At 41.8% G+C, this 21,814-nt stretch overlaps 1 protein-coding gene across 1 annotated transcript in view; it reads left to right on the plus strand.

The window, feature by feature from the left end:
- Positions 1-16,291, plus strand: part of LOC145412190 (Y+L amino acid transporter 2-like) — a 34,568-nt gene extending 18,277 nt beyond the window's left edge. Inside the window, exons 5-10 of the mRNA XM_080282119.1 lie at positions 715-759; positions 7,343-7,466; positions 9,207-9,407; positions 10,257-10,406; positions 14,008-14,185; positions 16,230-16,291. Of these exons, the coding sequence (XP_080138245.1) occupies positions 715-759; positions 7,343-7,466; positions 9,207-9,407; positions 10,257-10,406; positions 14,008-14,185; positions 16,230-16,291 (760 nt within the window). The remainder of the gene's footprint in view (positions 1-714; positions 760-7,342; positions 7,467-9,206; positions 9,408-10,256; positions 10,407-14,007; positions 14,186-16,229) is intronic.
- Positions 16,292-21,814: the final 5,523 nt, after the last annotated feature.

Raw genomic sequence — 21,814 nt, forward strand, 5'->3', positions numbered from 1 at the left:
GTTCCGTCAGATGAAAACAGGCCGACTACAGGTCACTGTAATTTGGCATTTCACAGATTGATGTTAAGTCCTTTATTAATCAGGTAGGTGTTCCTATGCTTTTAAAACACCTGAATAACATAATACAGTACAGTACATTATGACAACCAATATTAGGCTGAAGTGCGGTATTTATTTATTTTACTGATTATAATTATGTATAAAAAATAACTAAAGAGGTGTGTAGGGGTTTCATCCATGTACAGGTGCTGTAGAGGGGCACCTTCACGTGGTGGCTCTGATATGAACGGATGGATCCACTGCCTAGTTATACAGACCTCCCCTTCCCTATCTCCCTTAAGGAGGATGGTGAGCCGCAAAAGGAGTGAAATTTCAATCTGCAGTCCATAGGGTTCACATCTAGATAAGAATGGGTTTGCAAATACAGTACTCCTCCTACTACTACTTCTTCTATAGATGCATCCACGTAACTTGTCTTGTTAGTCCCGCCCCCTTACCTGCAGCCCAGAGAAGGGGGCGGGGCTAAGGGGACAAGTTGCCTGACAGTAGGTATATTACTACTACTACGATCACCACCATTACTGCTACTACTACTACTACTACCACTACTACTACTACCGTCTGCCTGTCCATCTATCTATCTATCTATATCTTAATCAGTCTATTTGTCTATCCATCAAGATGCCTGATTCATTATGTCTTTTTTTCCGGCAGGGAGGAAATTTGTCACGTGGTGGAGGAAATAAAGAATAAGAACAGGTAAGATATGTACAGGCGAATCCTATTACATTAACTTGGCCTAAATTGCCCTCTCTCAATCTGCAATGCTGGGTTATGACAATAGATTAGTACTACAATATAATGCTAACCAGGAAGAAATGCTATGGAGAGGATGTTGAGCCATAGCAGTACCTTTTTCCACCACTGAGCTATGTGAAATAAGTTGCAACAGGAGGAAAATTTAGGCCAAATTAAGGTGAAAAGAGGATAGAATCCATAATTCATATGCTGAATATCATACAATACTTAATCTTCATTACTCTAAAGTGGCTCAATTTTTGTCATTTTGCAGCTTATCTCACATAGCTTATTTGCAGAAAGACAATGTTATGGCTCTACTTCTCTTCCATAGTCACTTCTTCATGGCTAACATCATATTCTGGCTTTAATCTATTGTAACAACTCAGCATGAAGGTGAAGAGATGGCAATTTAGGCTAAGTTAGAGTTTCTCTTAACAATGCTCTCAGTTGGATCTCTAACGTCAGTTCACTTGCTAATACCGCCACAAAGAAACATGGATTATTGCACAGGATCCGTAACTTCTTCACTGACGAGCAGTTAGCTGCAACTTACGACAGTTATGTGCGTCCTGAGATCGATTATTGCACACCAGGTGAAATGGATGTGGAGTGGTTGCACTAAAACAGCTGGGATATTTTCAAAATAAAGGCATAAGAATAATCAACAACCCAACAACTACAGACTACCTCCACAACAAGTACGAAGGAATATGTCTCCTGTTAATTATTTTACAGATACTTTTATGGCAAATGCTCGGACGAAATTGCATCCATTGCACTACCTCTCCTTGCCTTTTCCCATGCCACACAGACATCTAGTAGTACTCATGACATGACTGCCACACTGCCATGTCGTAGAATTTGTGTCTATTTGCATGCCTTTATTCCCTGATTTTTTTTTTTTTTTTTTTTTTTTTTTTTAATGTGTCCGACTCTGGGCATAGGCTTCACAGCCTGCTCCCAAGGCCCAGTAGTCCTTCTACATGCCATACACCTCTACATGTCGCCACTTCGGCGCTAACACCCACCATCCATGTTGAATACATGCTAGGACTGTCCCACGTGGGTTTTTGATACCTTGACATTTGACCTTAAGTGACCTTGAGAAGTCAAAGTCACAGATATTCGGGAGACTATGACTAGAAGGTGGTTGAGTCGGGGGAGTTTTGTTGTGCATGGCACCACTTAATGCAGTAATTCCTCTTGACGAATACGTTCAGTCTCACATGGTGTGTTAATCTATGTTCATAGTCTGCCCTCGGTGATTCAGAGAGCACATACCTCCGCCAACACCAACAAAATTTATGATTTACTTTTGCATCCGGGTTGAGATTCACCTAAAAATCTAACCAACTCTTCCTTGACCCACTGCCCACTTATCCACCAGACTTCATTGAAATCCAGTAACTTTATTTTTCGGTATCTTCTACAAAACCGACAGACGCGAGTGAATACGTAACCTCCATTCAGCCTCGCTGGCCGAGGTAATGAATAGGATATCATCGCTATAAATGGATTAGCCAGTTTCATCCGATGACATATCCTGTTTTTCAAATATTTCCTCTTGAGCACCTAAGTGTGAGGGTGTTATGGATTTGGTTCTGGCTATCTGTCTATCCGTCTGTCGGTTAGCAATATTACATGTAAAACTGTATGGTATATATATTTGGCATAATGACTGAGGACCATCAGAGGAACAAGTGTTTAATTTAGAGGCAAAAGAAACATACGACAAAGCCAACTCAGTTTTGATATATTTTTACCAAATGTGGTCGTAGGGATGAGGGACAGGAAAGGGTGAAGTAATTCAGTTCCGAGAACAATCGCCAGAGTCTAGAGTGTTTTTCAAACTTTTTCACTTCACTCCCCACTTGTGGGGATCTTAACATCCTCGTGGCTCCCCGTTCAGCTTTCACTCAAGCCCCTCACAAACACGTGGCCCCCTCACCCGAGTGTAAGGCAGACACCCTCTGATTTACTACCTACACTAGCCCATTATGGCTCGAAGGAAATCCTGTTGTGACCCCCTTAAGGGCCATGGCTCCCACTTTAAGAACCACGGTCACAGAACAAGATCAAACGTGCGGCCTTTAACTCAATTATTATTCGATTTGGATAAACTTGGAAGTGTTTTAAATTAGCCGCAGATGCAATAACTGTATTTTCAGAACAGTATATCAGAGGTCAAGGTCATAGGTTAAGGTCAACTTAAACAATTTTGATCTTTCTTGAACCAAATTTAGTGGACAGCTTAAAATTCAGGTAAGGATGAAGGAACCCAGTTTTGAGGGAAATCGATCAATTTCCAAGGGTACAGAAAAGAGTTAAATGTTCGTCCTTAAGGTCCCTCCATACAGTCAATGCTCACCTGTAATGTTCAAGGACGAGGTCTTAAAAAAGATAACTTTTTACACAGCGCACCAACAAGCCAGCGTAGCGTGATCGTGACGGGAGTATTGCTTAGCGGTGACATTAAGTTTTAGTCTATGGTCCTTTCGCAGCAAGAAGTCCGTTCAGGGTGTGGCAGATTTGGGATTTCCCCGAGTGCGACGTTGCCAATTTGACCACCAATTATCGGATTATCACTGTCTCCCTACCTACCCCCATCCCACCTGTTTCTCTCTCTCTCTCTCTCTCTCTCTATATATATATATATATATATATGTATATATATATATATATATATATATATATATATATATATATATATATATATATATATATATATGTATATAAATATATAAATATATATATATATATATATATATATATATATATATATATATATATATATATATATATATATATATATATATATATTTATATGTATGTATATTGTATATATTTATTATTTATTTTCAACTTTTTTTCCACACCACCTATGAGGTAAAAGTCTAGGCACGTTTTATTTTTAAGAGGTTTCCCCTGTAGGCCTAATCCTCTCTCTGACCCTGGGTCCCTCGCCGACCTCGGCGTGGGAACATGGGAAAAAAGCACTGCCACGTGTCATAGAATTCATTCAAATCGTTGTTATAATTCTAAAAAGTGATACTCAATGTACTTTATAGCTTCCTTTATTATAAACAGAATATAAAAAACAATTTCAAATAGCACATAGATGGGATATAAGAGAGAGAGAGGCATGTACTAAGGTTGATTTGGCAGCATCGCTAGAGGTGATTCACCAGGTGGGCCCCACCCTGAAAGGACTTCTTGCGGTGAAAGGACCTTAACACTGTCCACATCACGCCAGCCACCTAGTTATCGAAGTACAGTCGTGGTCACAAATAGTCACCCATCCTCCGGTACCCCGTGCCTTAGGCTGGCTCCTTTATGCGTGGCAAGTCACACTGGAGTAAGAGAGGCTGAGAGGGAGGGGCCAGAGAAAGAAGGAAAGGTGGGTGGGGGAACGAGTGATGGTACGAAGTTTGAGTGAAGGAGGGGAGGGAGGGGAAGTAGAGGAGGGAGAATATGCGAAGTGGTGGTCACATAATTTGTTTGTTTTCTTGATATAAAGAAGTTAACATTCGGATGGAAATGCTGCATTACACCTTGTATAGCGGCGTCAGATAACAAGCCTTAGATAGGTGGTGATATCAAGGGCTGGCTTGTGAGAAAAATATACTGACGTGACAGATGAAACATTAGTACGGAACCAGATATTTGTGTTTATCCGTGTATTTTGACTTCTGATGCAGAGTGGAATCTGGATGGTTTTGATTTCCGTAATCTAATATACCATAGCAGTAGCCGTGTGTGTGTGTGTGTGTGTGTGTGTGTGTGTGTGTGTGTGTGTGTGTTTTGGGCAGCTGAAACTACACATTCAATCGCACCAAAATTGGCACAGAAATCGCAAAAAATTCGATAATGTGAAAAACTTGGTCCCATCACGATTGAAAAACTTTTGCTATATTTAATGAGCGATCACATTTTGACCAAACAACTCCGCTCCAGGTGCCCGGCATAGGATCTCCATAGAATTTTTTCTCATAGCTACAACTAAAATAATTATGCTATAGCAGTAGCCGTGTGTCTGTGTGTGTATTTCGGACTTGCCTTCAGACAACTTGGGTTCCATTCCCGAAGCTGCAAATAACATGATCAATTGGTTAGCTGCAAAAAATCCAAGTGACAACGTTAGACTAGAACAGCACATAAACGGACCATCATGGGACCTTCGATGTCGCCTTGACGGCCGATAATGACAACGTTAGACTAGAACAGCACATAAATGTGAGAGCCCTCCGCAGGAACAAGTGCGAGGGGCCCGAAGGGCCTACGAACACTTGTGTGTGTGTGTGTGTGTATATATATATATATATATATATATATATATATATATATCCCGATGCCCTAATCCCGTAAAGGGTGGCCGCAGACAAAACGCTTCCAAGTCGCTCTGTCACCCACCATTTGACTACCCTCCTTCCAACTCACTCCCTCCTCCCTCATATACCTATCAACTCCATCCTTCCACCTCATCCTCTGTCTTTCCCTCCCTCTCCTTGCCTCTACCTCATCTACATACACCCTCTTAGTCAGTCTTTCATTCTCCTTTCTTTCCACATGTCCAAACCACCTCAGAGTGTTTCTCCTAATCTTCTCAACCACATCCACATCCACCCCACAACGTTCCTTCACTTCTTCAATCGTCAACCTGTCCTTCCATGTCGCTCCACATGCTCCTCTCCAGTAACTCATTTCCACTGCTCTCCTTCTTGACTTGTCTAATATACTATAACACTAGCCGTGTGTGTGTGTGTGTGTGTGTGTGTGTGTATTTTGGGCAGCCGAAACCACATATTCAAATCGCACCAAAATTAGCACAAAAAAAAAAAAAAAAAAAAAAAAAAATCGCTGATGTGAAAAAACTTGGCCCCATCACAAATGAAAAACTTTTACTATATTTACTGAGCGATCACAATTTGGCCAAAAAACGCTGCTCCCTGAGCCCAGCATAGGATCTCCGTAGAATTTTTTGCCCATACATAATAGAACTGAAATAAACTGTAGGAGTAGCCGTGTGTCTGTGTGTGTACTTCGGACTTGCGTTCGGACAACATGGGTTCCATTCCCGAAGCTGCAAATAACACGATCAGTTGGTTAGCTGCAAAAAATCCAACTGACAACGTTACACTAGGGCAGCACATAAACGCGAGAGCCCTCCGCAGGAGCAAGTGCGAGGGACCTGAAGGGCCCACGAGCACTTGTTTATAAAAGAAGCGTCCTCTACCATTACATGTAATTAAATTTTGGAGCTAAATATCATATGCAACCTTTGACACGGCTGTGTCCACAGTAAATATGATCATCCTCTCGCTATATTCTCCCTCAATGCAGTCACCATCATGTCAACTAATTTATGACATCTCTATATGAAAAGACTATTTAAAATATTTGTGTATAAAAGGTAAATAAATTTGATGTCTGTGCACATGGGTGGATATAACAACGATATCTCTCATAAGCTGTTAGAAGGAAGATGAAACAAAATCTTACCCAAACTCCCAAAATATGTATATGTCAATGTTTACCGACACTGGTCAAGCCAAAACAACCAGGAAAGCCTTAATAACTCTAGTCCAGTGGCCTCCTGCCTTAATAACCTCTTCCAGTTTTCGCGGCACCGTGGAAACAATGTTGTTGATGGTTTGCTGGTTTTGTCTAAACAGCTCCCACTCGTCCTTGGTGTGCAGGAGGAGGCGAGCCCATATAGTCTCGTTCTCTGGCTCCCACGATCGAGCCAGCCCCTGATATTACCAACTATCTACAGCATTTTATCTGACGCCACTATACAAGGTGTAATGCAGCATTATCTACCGAATGTTAACTCCTTTATATCATGCCTTGAATGAAAGAAAACAGGCAAATAATGTGATCACCAATTAGCATATCATTCTCCCCCCCCCCTCCATACCTAGCCTCCCTCCCCTCCTTCACTAAACCCCCGCACCATTACTCATCTCCCCACCCACCTTCCCTTCTCTCTCTGGCCCCTCCCTCTCAGCCCCTCTTACTCCAGCGTGACTTGCCACCCATGAGCCAGCCTGAGGCACGGGGTACAGGAGGATACGTGATTATTTATGACCACGACTGTACAAGCACTTGAGTGAATGTGTGTTAAGTACACTTGGCGAATTTTCTTTTGTCTTCTGTCTCGTAAAGTCGGCGATCTTTCCGGGGGAATTTCTACTTTGGAAATAATTAAAAAAAAGTCCACAGGGGCCAAATTCAGAGCAGGGCAGCTGGGGGAGGACAGTTATCTCGTTCCTCGCCAAAAAACAAGGAGCGACACGTGACCAGGTACAGAATCCGGGTTTTGTAAGAGTGAGGTCATTTTCTCCCATAATCTTATCATTAATTTTAACTCCATGACGGGTGTCCACTGTAAGGGCCAATTACAGTGCAAAGGAGACCATTTTCCCTATAAGCTCACCAGTATTTCTAGCCCAGTGATGGATGAAAATTAGATCCGTGTTGATTTGGCTTTTATTAATCTAAGCCAAAAAAATAAGCCCCCTATTTATGCCGTGTATTTCAGGAACCTACCCATGGCCATCCTGATCTCCATGTTGCTTATCACCTTGATCTACACCCTAACCAACGCAGCCTACCTCGTCCTCCTCACCCCAGAAGAAATGGTGGCTTCAGAGGCCGTGGCGCTGGTAGGTCCTGATGGTGTGTGCTGGTGTTTCTGCGCTGGTGTGTCTGTACTGGTCTGTGTTGGTGTGTCTGTGTTGGTATGGCAGTGCTGCTATGTCTGTGCTGGCATGTCCGTGTTTGTATGGTCATGCTCAAGTATTTTCTATATTATTTTCCTTTTGTGAGGGGGAAACTAATTATGCATTGTCTCTACTTCCCCCTCCTTTTAAGATTTTTTTTTTTTTTTTTTTCAGTTTCCAGATAATTTTCTTTACACACATAATTTGCACGCACGATTATCTGGCCATACATGATTAACACATAAGTATCTATCCACGAATAATTTTCACATATAATTTCCTTTCTACACACACGATACACATGAATTCATTTAAACATATGTAATTTCATCTATAACTTTCTCTCAGCATAGAGTTTCCACATAATCCCCACATTCAGTTTTCTTTTCTCCATAACATCCTTTCCACACACGAAGCAGTATTTTAAGTGTCTCTGATGAGGTGGGGAAATCGTGACACCTCTTCCATAGTGATTTAATTTGCGACATCCTCTTTTGTGTAACTGATGCAAGCTTTGTCGATATTAAGAAGATATGAATAACGTGGAAGAAAATGTTGAAATATAATACACATAATTTTCAAACATGTTTCAAAGCCTCTTATTCTACCTGGCATATGACACATTATATCACACTGCCTATCTATCTATCTATCCATCTATCTATCTCCGTCTAAATATCTATCAGTAACGAGACACCTTAATCCCGAAAGAGGTGGGCACAAACAAATCGCCTCTATGTCACATTGTCTATCATCAGGCTGCTCTATCTCCAACTTAGACTCATCCTCTCTCACATATCTCTCCACTTCATCTCATCCCTGGTCTTCCTCCCCATCCCGCATCTCATCCACATTCACTGTTATAATCAGTGTCTCATTCCCCACCCTCTCCACATGGCCAAATCATCTCAGAGGTTATCTTTCAGTACCCTCACCAACATCCACATCAACACAATTCCCCCGGACCTCCACACCCGTCCGCCTTCCCATCTTGAAATAGATTTAGGTAGACAGATAAAGACAAATATTCACTGACCACAACTGTACACTGATATACATCACAGTGATTATCCATTGACCTTACATACACTGTACATATAATACACAGATGTAGTCACTGCTTTGTTTTCCATATGATATTATTTAGCTCTCAGGTACAAACATGTCTAAAAATTATAAAATTTAGTACCAAAAAACTACTACTTAAACATCTTCATGATAAGCCAAAACTTGGTTACGAGTACACACATGTTTAAGTTGACAAAACTGAGGGTACAATTTTAACTAAGGAATCTACATCTCTGGACGTCAGTTGCTGCCGTGAGTCAAGCACGTACAAGTGACGTATGTGTTGTTTACGGGGGCACGACTCTACATTTAACTTTGTCTGCACCGTACCACAAGAAAAAAGATGTTTCTCCAAGGGTCCTCGCCTATTACAGCTACCCGTTTCAGCTAGAAAGTACGCTCATTGATACAATGTTTAGTGAATGAAACTTTATACATATCGTTAACATTCTTTCGTTCACAGTACACACTATGAACATCAAGACTGGAAATTAAAGATATGGATGTCACAACACTCTCTGACCTCAACTCCCATCCACTTTCCCCTTTTAAAGTACAGATCATTTGTTTCACTTACCCTTTCCTCATAAAACCCTTTCCAACTCTCCCTGCCAGACCTTCGCCAACCGTACTCTCAAGATGATGGCGTGGACGATGCCCGTGTTCATCATGTGTTCCACGTTTGGGAGCTTCAATGGCAGCATCCTCTCCCGCTCGCGTCTTCTCTATGTGCTGGCCAGAAGGGGACAGTTTCCACAAGCCCTCTCCCTCCTACACGTCGACAAAGCCACTCCGATGCCCGCCATTATATTCAATGTTCGTATGCTAATATATCTCACCCAGTATGAATAGTCAGGAATAAAAATTTGCTTGGTGTTCCACTGCGTCCACTTCACATTTTGGGCATGTCTGTCACCCTCCACCCTGACGCATCACATCAAAGAAAATCCTTCATGGGCACAGAAGCACATCCAGTTTGTCTTTGTAACTATCATGCAGTCCTTTTTTTGCCTCATCAGCAGCGTAGGGGCCAGGGGCTAGTATACTCACTACCGGCTTGCAGGCTGAGGATGACCAGCCTTGTTCGTCCCTGAGTGGCATCATGTGTAAAATAAAACTCAACCACCCATTACTACATTCCACACTGTACAGTTTGTTAGCATAGCTGGTGGAATGTAGTAATGGATACAGAACAATAAATCTCCTCCCATCACAAATACTCTTTTGCTTCTGTGCTTCTTGCTTTTATCATTTCTCCACTTTTTTTTTTCCAATCTCTACATCTTAACACCTACAGCAAAGGTTATTAGCCAGTGAGCCCAGTACTGGCCAATAATATTCACCGTCTATACTGAATTCATGATATTGCCTTTGTATTGAAGTGTCTGAGAAATGCGAAAAGGCTAATTGTTACTTCTTATGTCTAAGCCCCAGCAGTCCTTGTACATGACTCCCACCTTCATATGTTACCACTTCGACACTAATACCTTCCGTCCATATTGAATACACGCTACTTTCGCTGTGTTGCTGTACGTGCAAATTGTGAAGAAAGATAACTGCTATAACCCATTCTCTAAAGGGCCACCAGCCCTCCTACATGCCACCCACCTTCACATGTCACTACTTCGGCACTAATACCCACCGTCCATATTGAATACCTGGTAGTGTCTGCTGGCGTTGCTGATGGTGTTGACGTCTGGGATGCGTGAGCTGATCAATTACGTCACACTGGCCATGACCCTGAGCACCCTGGGCTGTGTGTGCGGACTCCTGTGGCTCAGGTACACTCAGCCCCACAGACACAGACCATACAAGGTAAGCAAACTGCTCTTTATACTCCTATTAGTCACTTTTTTTTAATGCAAAGAAGAAGGCACCAAAGGCTACAGGCACGCAAGGTTGTTCCCTCCTCTCCCCCCAAAAAAATAAATAAATAAATAAATAAAAATAAAATAAAATGAGCCAAATCCAGGATCCATTACTCTGAGATACCTGGAGGAAGTCAAAAACAAGCAAATACAAACAGGGGAAAACAGTTCCAGAGTTGACCTGTTGCATACATGAAGGGCTGTAAGTACGGGTTAACTCTTCCACTAAAGAGCTGGACAGAATACGGGTGAGGGTTTGTTGCCAGACGGGTGCTGTTCTGCCGCGGTGATGAAGGGGAGGATGCAAGCAAACAGTTCAGACGAGCAGTGGTCATTGATGTAGCGACATTTGGGTTCCATGCAAGCTGAAATTATCGACGTTGATAATTTCTCAGTATGAACATAAGTCGCGTTTAAAATAGAACAATATCGTGTGAAAATAGCTTTGACAGACTATCAAGTACTTGCTGAACGATGTTACGCCTCGATTTAGCCACAACAAAGGAAAGTAATAAAAAGTTTCTCGAACACTGTGAAAAGACTGACTGGCTTCAATTTTGTACTTTCCTAATTTATGATAAAATGGAAGCCTAATGTTGATTAGCAAGTACTTGACGTGATGTAAAAGTTATTTTCACACGATATTTTTTGTTTTAAATGCAATTTTTGTTAATACTACATTCATCCATCCATCATCCAATCATAACAAAGACTAGAAAACACTTGGAGAGAGCATATCTTAGCAAATACCGGATCCGGATCCAGATCCGCCCCCAAATTTAATCAGTTCTTTCTTGGCCCATGGCCCATTCTTTCACTAAATTTCATTGAAAGTCAGAGAACTTTTGGAGATATCGTGTGGACAAACAAACAAACAAACAAACAAACATTGGTGAATACATAATCTTCTACAACTTCGTTGGCGGAAGTAATTACCAGTGTCGATATTTTAACATTATGTTGGGCAAAACTCACACGTACCTGTTATATATCTTACCCTGGAGTAGGATACTCAGATATATTTACGGTCGTTTCCCCGTCATAACTTGAATAGGCATTTACAATATGAACTAGACACGGGAAGATGTTGTACTGTATTCCTTGATCTTCCTGCAGAAAACAGTTACTAACCTGCCGTAATGTTCACGTCGTTACTTAAGATTTCTTCATGAACACAGAACAGGACAAAGAGGAAGATTGTAGAACATCCTCGTTCCTCCTGCAAATGAAAACCCCAGGAACGACAGGAAATTGATCGTAAGTGCATTAATTTATCCCGATCCTGACAACCACAGCAAATCTTAACATCATTATTTGCGAGTAGATTAGCCTATATTTTGTGTCATAATTACACTTATACAAGGTGAAGCAGCAGCCCTTCTCGTCACTGGTCATTTCTGTGCTATGTTCCTTCTTGCTTCGGCCACACTATTTTGGTGACTGAAGAACTCATTTGTACTGCTAAATAATTACAGTCAGTGGCTCGTTACGTCATCTCTTTCCCGAATGCTACTCTAAATGTCGACTTACTTCATTTTTGCCTGACTCTTAAACCTTTTCCCGTCAGATCAATGCTATCTGCTTTGACGTTGTCCTGTGACCTTGACCTCTGACCTATCCGGTCATCGCCACGCCTCAGTCCTTCCACCAAGTGATCTCTAAGTCAGATCAACACTTTGTTTTTATTTTTTCACACATCTGCTTACGGATCGAACTTTGACCTTGTCCCATGACCTTGACTTTTGGCTGAGTGTTCAAGAAAAAAAAAAAAAACCTCTTCGATTTCGTATTATCCTCAGCGCTTCCACCAAGTTCAGTCAAAATTGGATGAAAACTAAACTGAATTTGCTAGGTCAGACTTATAGCCAGCCTGCCATGACCTTTGACATAGTGTTCGAAAAATAATAGGTCAGCCCCTTTGCTCCCCTTTTATCCATCCACCAGAATTGGATTAAGTCTGGTAAATACTAAAAGTTATTTTCTTTACACACACACACACACACACACACACACACACACACACACACACACACACACACACACACACATGAAGTAAAGCATAATACCTGCATTGGCATGGCGAGCGCGGGTTTAATAACTAACTTGGGTGAAGCAGAAGGTAAGCATTAGTAATCTCATTCACACCTCAAGCACAGGCGTCTTTATGAGCACAGCCTCTGATGTCAACTGTGTTTTAAAGATAGAACATTTTCACCCTTAGTGTGAAATCGTGTTAAGTAGGAAAAAAAGCTGAAATAAGTCGGTTCACTGGGTCACGCTTTGTCATGTGTCTTACTGTTACTTGCATCCTGTCTATCACTGAGATGCGTAGTGTCCCGAAAGCAATGAAACTGGGTGTCCTCCCAGCTTTTACCCCCTCCTACGTGCAACAGAGGGACGCCTTCACGTGGTGGTACCGATATAACCGGACGCTGGAGCAGTCCTTGGTTATACAAACGTCCCTTAGTCCCCTCCCTATCCATCTAAAAGAGGATGATGGAGAGAGGTTTAAGGGCAGTTTTGGCCTGCAGTCCACTGGGTTCAAGTTTCAAATGAACCTACAACAGTAACAAGAACAACAGCAACACAACAACCACACCTACTACTACTACTGCTACTACTTCCACTATTACTACTACTACTTCCACTACTGCTACCACTACTACTACCACCACAGAACTACCCTGGCCTACACTCTAGGAGAATCTGCAATGAATTATAGATCACATTCTGAGTGGCTTTGGAGCAATCTTTATTAGCGCATCTTCGTCTGTCATTTATTTGGTACATTACACATCAGCAGCCCCTTGCATGTTACTGATGAGAGAGAGAGAGAGAGAGAGAGAGAGAGAGAGAGAGAGAGAGAGAGAGAGAGAGAGAGAGAGAGAGAGAGAGAGAGAGAGAGAGAGAGAGAGAGAGAGAGAGAGTTAAGGTGTAATATAAATACTAAATAACTGGGGACGAGTTGCAATGAAACAGCTATACCTCGTACACCACTGCTTTCTGCTGGATTCCACTCTCACGCTGACGCGGCAGACTGAATTATTCTTTACTCCATCTTGATAACGTGCCACAGCATAAAGCGATTAGCCTACGTAACCCCTCACTGTCTTAAAGTTATTTTGGTTTCATTTTTGCTCTTTCCTGACGATTTGCTTAGCTTGTGGGATTTTTCGAGCTGGATTTTGTGTGTGTGTGTGTGTGTGTGTGTGTGTGTGTGTGTGTGTGTGTGTGTGTGTGTGCGTGCGCGCGCGCCCGCCCTTTCTTTCCCAGGTGTAGGTGATGGTGTAAACAAAAGTTCAGGCATTGAGAAATTTTGGCAGGGTCGTTATCTCAACTTGTTTGCACCTGGAACTGAAATAGGGACTTGGATTGTAAACTCAGTGGTTGAGTGTCGTGGTGTGAGGGAGATTCAGACTTAATAAACAGTGAGTGTCAATAATCTAAGCGTCCTTCTTTTTCCTCCTCCTCATTCTCTTTCTCTCCCTCCTTTTCTCATTTCACGTCATCATTATAATCATCATCATCACCTGCTTCTTCTCCTGCAGGTATGGCTGGTGCTGCCTGTGGTGTATGCGTTGGTACAGCTGTTTCTGGTGGTTCTCCCCCTCATCTATGACCCTGTCTCTGGTGCCATCTCACTAGCTCTGGTCTTCTCTGGTCTGCCCGTCTACTACCTCTTCATTAACAGACAAGACCTGTCACAGAAGTGCTCAGGACCCATGAGTAAGTAAACAAATATTTTTCCGCTGAATGAGTAACCTAGCTGCAAATTCGACGGTCGCATGTTTTAATCTGGTGAAATGTTTGGGTGCTTTCCTTGTCATTCACGATACTGTCTTTTCATTTACCGACATGGCTTGGCATATACACTGTCATGGTGTATGTGTGCGCAAGATAAACTTTTCAACTTGAGTACACTGGAATTCAAATGTCGGGCAACATCATTCTAGTACTCTATACCATTGACACGTGCCACACAAATCGCTGCCTTGCCTTGTTGGTTACGGTTTTTACTGAGTGTATATATGTTTTTATATTACAATTTTATCAGGGCTGACACTTGTATTTGACATACTTCCTGCTTCTGACAGTTCTATTTCTTATACTGATGTTCCCTGTAATAAACCACGTACCTTACCTGCCAGTGCCTCGCTGATGAGTGCAAGTGTGTAATATAGACAGGTATTGGGGACTTTCAGTCGATGGTGTTCAGTTGGGCGAGGTATTTCACTTCTTGTACATAAATGTTTTGCGTCAGTTCTTATAGTAAGGGTATTGATGTTCCTTATATTATTAACACATGTGCCTCAACTGAGAGCAGGTGATGAGAATAAGTGTGTTATGTAGAAAGGCATTACATATCTGCAGTCGATGGTGGTCTGTTGGTCGAAATATTTTAGCCATTAGTGTAAGCGTACTACGTAGGTTGAACTATTTGTATATTTAGGTTGCAGTGTAGGGTAGCAGTAGCCTATATTGGTAGATTTATCAGTATTACGTTCTTAGATTGTTATATTTTTCTGTATATAATAATTTAATGATACCCTTTTAAAGATAAGAAATATAAATATTGTAATTACATATAATGAAAAAAAATCCGTCATCATGTAAACGCTACTGAAATACTTCGTTTCGATTCTGTCAAACTACGGTAGTAAAGCCCCATCGAATCAGTCCATGCTACGGAAAACTACGAAAGAGTGGACATAAAGAAGATATCCACTTTTACTCACCATTGACCCTTGCCTGACCTACAGTGTATCTGATTTACTGCAAATGGCTAGACAGTTTGCAGACTGGGCATACGAATGGATAACACTAATGTAGCTTGGATGATGCTGTGGTCATGAGAAGGTGAAGAAAAGGGAGGGGGTCGTGTAGGGTATGTCCAGAGGAAGGAGGGAAGAACGGAGGTGATCCAAAGAAGCTGAAGGTGAAGACTAAAGATAGGGGTTGGCAGAGGCTGGGTACTTGTTTGTTTATAACAATAGCTTATACAGAGGTAGAAATGCTATATGTTTGTCATAAGATGATTTAAAAGTGAAACAATTAATTTATATCACCACGTAAGAAATATGTTCAGAACTCTTATACTGATATATTGTAAAGCATAAATTTATCAAGTTCACCTCAGTCATGTTTGCTCGGCCAGAATGGTCGGGTTAGGCATTAACAACGACAACAACGTCAGGCGTGTGCAGGCATTCTTTCCAACACACACACACACACACACAGTCACCGCTGCCTCTCCCACTGCATGCCCCCCACTCTTTCCACCTCTTAGCTGCACCCACCCTGTAAGGCACTGATTTTTAGCGCCCCCTGTCAATGGTATAGGGTACTACAGTGATGTCGCACGACTTATGAATTTGGCTGTACTTTTTCATACACGTGTTTCACTCATACCATTCACATTTATAGCAGCAGGGTTAGGACGTTGGTAAAGTTATATGTTTCAGTCATTTATGAAGCCAAAATTATTCACAGCTGAGTTTCCCGTGTGTTGCTCTTACCATTTTCGTATCGTAACACGGTAGTGGGGTTAGGAAAGTGATGATGAAAAATATGCATATAACTTAGAATTTAGGATATGAGAAAGTAAAGGCACTGACTCTTATTTCTTTATAACAGATCACAAGCAACTTTAACGTAAGCATAGGTAAATATCCATTACCAACTTATTAATAAAACAGTTAACTTTAAACGAATTTTAATATTTATAGACCCACACTATGCTTGATGGCTAAAACGCATTTTTTCCCCACAGGTAAACTGACCTACCTTTGCCAAGTCCTGTTTCTGAGTGTTCCAGGGGAGAAAGTGGACTGAGAAGTGTATAGAAAGAGCACTACACTTTTTCATCCTTGCACTAAGATAAATAACAAAGTTCTTAAACCCTTGAATCTGTTTTTCATTATTTTTTTCTTGCTTCAAAACTATCTTTTTTCTCCACAATGGAAGGATCTCAAGCAGTGAAGAGGTTTGTGAAGGCTGGATGTTACTTCTGCAATTAAAAAAAAATCTTATAGCTGCGTAAAATCGTCTGGTGGTAGCAAAATAGAGAGATAAATAGACTGATAGATAGATAGATAGATAGATAGATAAGCAGATAGACTGATGACAGATAGACAGACAGATCGATAGATTAATAAATATATATTAAATAAGAGCAATGGGAGAACATTTCATTACATTAACACCAATATTTTTATATTTATCAGGATTTTAGGCACTCTGTTACGATAGTTCCCCAGTGTCTCAGTTGTCTGTTTTTCCTCATTCTTGATCCCACTCGCGTCATCTGCACTCTAAGTCGCGGCGCACGACTCTGAGGTTGTCATTATTGTACCCTGGCAACCTACCATTCAAAAGTGCGTCCGATATCGTATAATATTATACACGAATCATGCTATTATGCAAGAATATATTATACACGAAGATTATTATACACAAACATATTATACACGAATCACATGCGTCTCATATTATACACGAAATCAGAAGCACTTTTGAATGGTAGGTTGCCAGGGCACGATAATAACCTCAGAGTCGCGCGCCGTGACTTACAGCGGCATCAGGGTTGTGCTTTTGATGTGTTGAATTTGGTCAGTCTGGATCACACTCGCTTCATTTATGTCACTGGGATTTGTGTTACACTTTTGAGGTGTTCATTTTTCTCGTTTTGGCTGTTGTCCACTTTATTGATATTAGTGGGATTAACGTTATACATTGGTGGCGTTCCTGTGTCTTATTTTTTACTTCTAACACTTTATTTCCATCAGTGGTGTTAGGGTTGTAATGATGACATAAATACCCTGATATCTTGTTCATACTGTTCTTTAAACCCTCCTTAACAAATAGCCGTATTCTCAGTGGCATCGACAGCTTACATATACCTTCTTCCAACCCTTAATGCTCGGTGGTTTGGTGAACTAGGCCCTTCCTGTATGAGCTTTTTTGTCAGAAGTAGTCTATTTGCAACCAATCATAGCTCCGTAACTATAGCACCTAGAAGTTTTAGTTAAAGATTATAATGCTCACCAATCCCTCTTTTTCCATTGTAAGTGTCCCAAGGTCTGTAAGTGAAGGCGTAATGGAGGTAGGAGGCGATAAAATGGAGGAAATTTCGGGGGTCGTGCGAGGCTGTTTCCACACCAGCTGGCGAGTTAGCCGGCAACACCTCATGGGCTGCACAGCACACCTGCCTTGCCAGTGGGGGATTCCCTGCCAGTGCTCGCTTACACTTCCCCTTGTTCCACTTGACCCCAACACTCCTCTCCAATGGCCCCTGTCATTACTGCATGAATGAATCATCACCCGTTGTATGTGTGGCAAAGAGAAAAGAAATTCCAAGGTTTATGACACATTACAGGCCCGTAGCCAGGGGCGGTGGGAGGTCGAGGGTCGAACGACCCCCCCCCCCACCTGCCTAAAAGTTAATTTTCTCGCGGTCTGCTTTTTACTATCAGTGTAAAAAGAATCACTCTCTGTTGTTCAGAAGTTTTGTGCTGCTTCTCAACATCACTCATGCATACACCCAGTCCCCCATAGCAAGCATGCAGCAGACCTTTGACCAGCCAGATGCTAGGCAAGTCCAGATGCAGCAGAAACGCCCCCCCACCCACGCATTTTCGAAAAGTCTGGCTGCAGGCCTGTATTACTTGACGCAAAGCATCACTTTCACTGTCCTGTGAATAAGTTATCTGTAAGATCTTAGTTATCCCTGAGTCCATTTTCTCTCCTTACACCCTAGTTTTTCTTATTTTCTAAAGCACTTATTTAACTAATTTCTTACATCCCAACAGGCTTATCACAAATTTATAAATTGTTGGTTATTTTAACAATTGTACTTGTATTACTAGGTCACTTTCGTTGTCATCTGAGCTCGTTTTTTCATACCCATACTTTTCTTTATATTCCCAATTCTGAAGTAGATAAGTCACTTACATGGATAAGTTCCTACTGCCTTACAGGAACTGCACTAAATTATTACTAGTTTACTATGACACAAAACCATTTTGCACATATATTGCACTATATTGCAATTACACGATACAAAGCCAGTGAATAATACTTGTCTCGATAGGTCACTCACTTTTCACTACTACTTTTTTTTTTTTTCCATACCAGATGATACAAAGTCACTGTACAGTCTTGTTCCTAACACTTATTTTCAGCACCATAATTTTCCTTACCTTCTTGAGCAGTCATTCTCAATCTGGGGGCCATGAGGACCCTGAGGACAAATTAAAGTGGCTTGAATAAGTGTGTGTGTGTGTGTGTGTGTGTGTGTGTGTGTGTGTGTGTGTGTGTGTGTGTGTGTGTGTGTGTGTGTGTGTGTGTGTGTGTGTGTGTGTGTGTGTGTGTGTGTGTGTGTGTGTGTGTGTGTGTGTGTGTGTGTGTGTGTGTGTGTGTGTGTGTGTGTGTGTGTGTGTGTGTGTGTGTGTGTGTGTGTGTGTGTGTGTGTGTGTGTGTGTGTGTGTGTGTGTGTGTGTGTGTGTGTGTGTGTGTGTGTGTGTGTGTGTGTGTGTGTGTGTGTGTGTGTGTGTGTGTGTGTGTGTGTGTGTGTGTGTGTGTGTGTGTGTGTGTGTGTGTGTGTGTGTGTGTGTGTGTGTGTGTGTGTGTGTGTGTGTGTGTGTGTGTGTGTGTGTGTGTGTGTGTGTGTGTGTGTGTGTGTGTGTGTGTGTGTGTGTGTGTGTGTGTGTGTGTGTGTGTGTGTGTGTGTGTGTGTGTGTGTGTGTGTGTGTGTGTGTGTGTGTGTGTGTGTGTGTGTGTGTTTGTGTGTGTGTGTGTGTGTGTGTGTGTGTGTGTGTGTGTGTGTGTGTGTGTGTGTGTGTGTGTGTGTGTGTGTGTGTGTGTGTGTGTGTGTGTGTGTGTGTGTGTGTGTGTGTGTGTGTGTTCTCGATGAACCTTTGATTAATATTTAGTATTCATATTCTGTCTTAGCTCCAGCCTTCAAAGCACATTTTTTTTTGTACCCGTGTAATGAGTTGAATGAGATGGTTTCTCTACTTCTCTGTTGTCATCTGTTCACCTTCCTATTTCTTTTTCTGTCTGTCTGTCTGTTTGATCACCTCGTTTCAAGAGAAGATTAAAATATCATCAAGTTTTACATTAAGGGATGGACTTCACCATGTTTATTAAAGTTTGAACATTCAAAGGTTGATTTCCATTCATAATCTGTAAATAAATCAGCCCTGGCATTTTCACTACCGGTATTTGTTTATAATTTCTTAATCAAGTCCCAGTTGCTCGCCACGCCTACAGGTTACAGCTTCCTATCTCTCTCATTAACATGTTTATTTCTTTGCCTGAGTGATGCTTAATGTTGTGAAAAAAAAAAAAAAAAAACTATTGGTAAGCCTGTAAACTAAAAGAATACAAATTGGCATATACTTTTATTTCGTAACGTGAGGGTAACTTGACAAAAAAAAGGTATACGAAAATACATGTAATTTGGTGTTTGTGACTGTCTGGTGTGGTTTTACGATCATGCTGAGGTGATTATGAAAACGAACAAGCTTATGTTGATTTCATGTTTTTGAGTTTGAGGTGCTGTTTTATTGTAATTTGTTTCTAACCATTTGATTAGTGTTTGTGGCTATGACCATGTTGGCTAAGACCATGACTGTGTGGTGGAGTTTTTGACGATGGTGATGTTAGTGATCATGTAGTAATGTTTATGACCGTGGCATGTGCTGGCGTTTATGATCATTACCCACTGAGCTCTGTCATGTGGAGGGGTTGTCTCATGGGTAGCGCCGAGTAGTTTCTGTGCCCGCAACCAGGGTCCCAGGGTGGCACTGATGGTGTTTATGCACTACACCTGACGCCCGCGCCATTTGAAAGCAGCTGATGAATCCGGAAAACTTAGTGCCGTGGTCCACTGCGTAGCTAAAATATAGTGCCATGGTCCACTGCGCAGCTAAAATATAGTGCCACGGTCCACTGCGCAGCTAAAATATAGTGCCACGGTCCACTGCGCAGCTAAAACATAGTGCCACGGTCCACTGCGCAGCTAAAATATAGTGCCACGGTCCACTGCGCAGCTAAAATATAGTGCCACGGTCCACTGTGCAGCTAAAATATAGTGCCACGGTCCACTGCGCAGCTAAAATATAATGCCACGGTCCACTGTGCAGCTAAAATATAGTGCCACAGTCCACTGTACAGCTAAAATATAGTGTCACGGTCCACTGCGCAACTAAAATATAGTGCCATGGTCCACTGTGCAGCTTATGGATGCAACAACGAAACAGAGACACAAGCTAAGAACGGTGTTCCAATTGCATTACCATGGTGGAGGCGACTAGTGAAGTGTTTCAACTTGGCGGCCAAAGTCACACGCTTGCTGCCGATATAGTCTCTACATATGATAGAGCTCAGTGTCATGACCGTAAATATTCTGTGGCCTTTAAAACCATCTGTGGTGTTTATGAACCTGCAGTGCTGTTAAAGACCATGAACTGGCGGTTATGACTATGGTCTTGGGTTAGTATTTATAACTATGATATGGTGTTTATGACCGAGTGATGATGTTAATGGCTATTAGGTAATTTTTTTTTTTTTTAATAATCAAATGGCAGTATTTCTAAATGGTGTTTGCGACCACAATGTGATGCTTCATGGCCAGGGGGTAGTGGCTGTGACCCTTTGGTGTCTTTTGATCATGCAGTGGTATTTATAACCATGACAAGTGGTGGGGGTTAATGACTGTGTGGTGTTCCTCATGACCATGTGGTAGTAGTCATATACACGGGATGAATTTTCTGACCATTTGGTCGTGTTTATGATCTCTCTTTAGTAGGAATGATGTTAGTTTTGTATTTTTTAATAATCCAGCGATGTTTGCATACACCTATCTCTGTGAGGACACCTTTTTCATACTGCTTGCACTCAGGACAACACACACACACCACAAAGCCAGTCAGGAGACAGGGTGTGTGTGCTGGGCAATCCCCAGGCCCTGTCTTCCCCCTTATTATTTTTTAATCTGCCCATACCCCAGTGACCGGTCTAATGTATGGCCCGGCCTGCACTATAGGTGCAGGAAATCTTTAAATGAACGAAAACGAACTCAGGACAAAATACTGCTAAAAAGCTGAACGCTACGATGATCTGCAGTACGTTCTCTACCACGATGCCCTGCGTTCAAAATCTCCAGCAAAATATGAGCATCAAAATATTTAATGGACTATCCAGCTGCTTACATATTCTTGTCTTACTTTCAAAATAATTTAAAGGCAAAAGAGGAATCTTGTTTACCATTCTTGAATGAGACAGGTGTAGGAGAGGGACACCTTCACGTGGTGCCACCAAACCTGGCGGCTGCAGTGCCTGGTTTTATAAACA

This window comes from Coenobita brevimanus, chromosome 92 (genome assembly GCF_032717465.1).
Source record: "Coenobita brevimanus isolate Jiangsu-jjx chromosome 92, ASM3271746v2, whole genome shotgun sequence".
Classification (NCBI taxonomy): domain Eukaryota; kingdom Metazoa; phylum Arthropoda; class Malacostraca; order Decapoda; family Coenobitidae; genus Coenobita; species Coenobita brevimanus.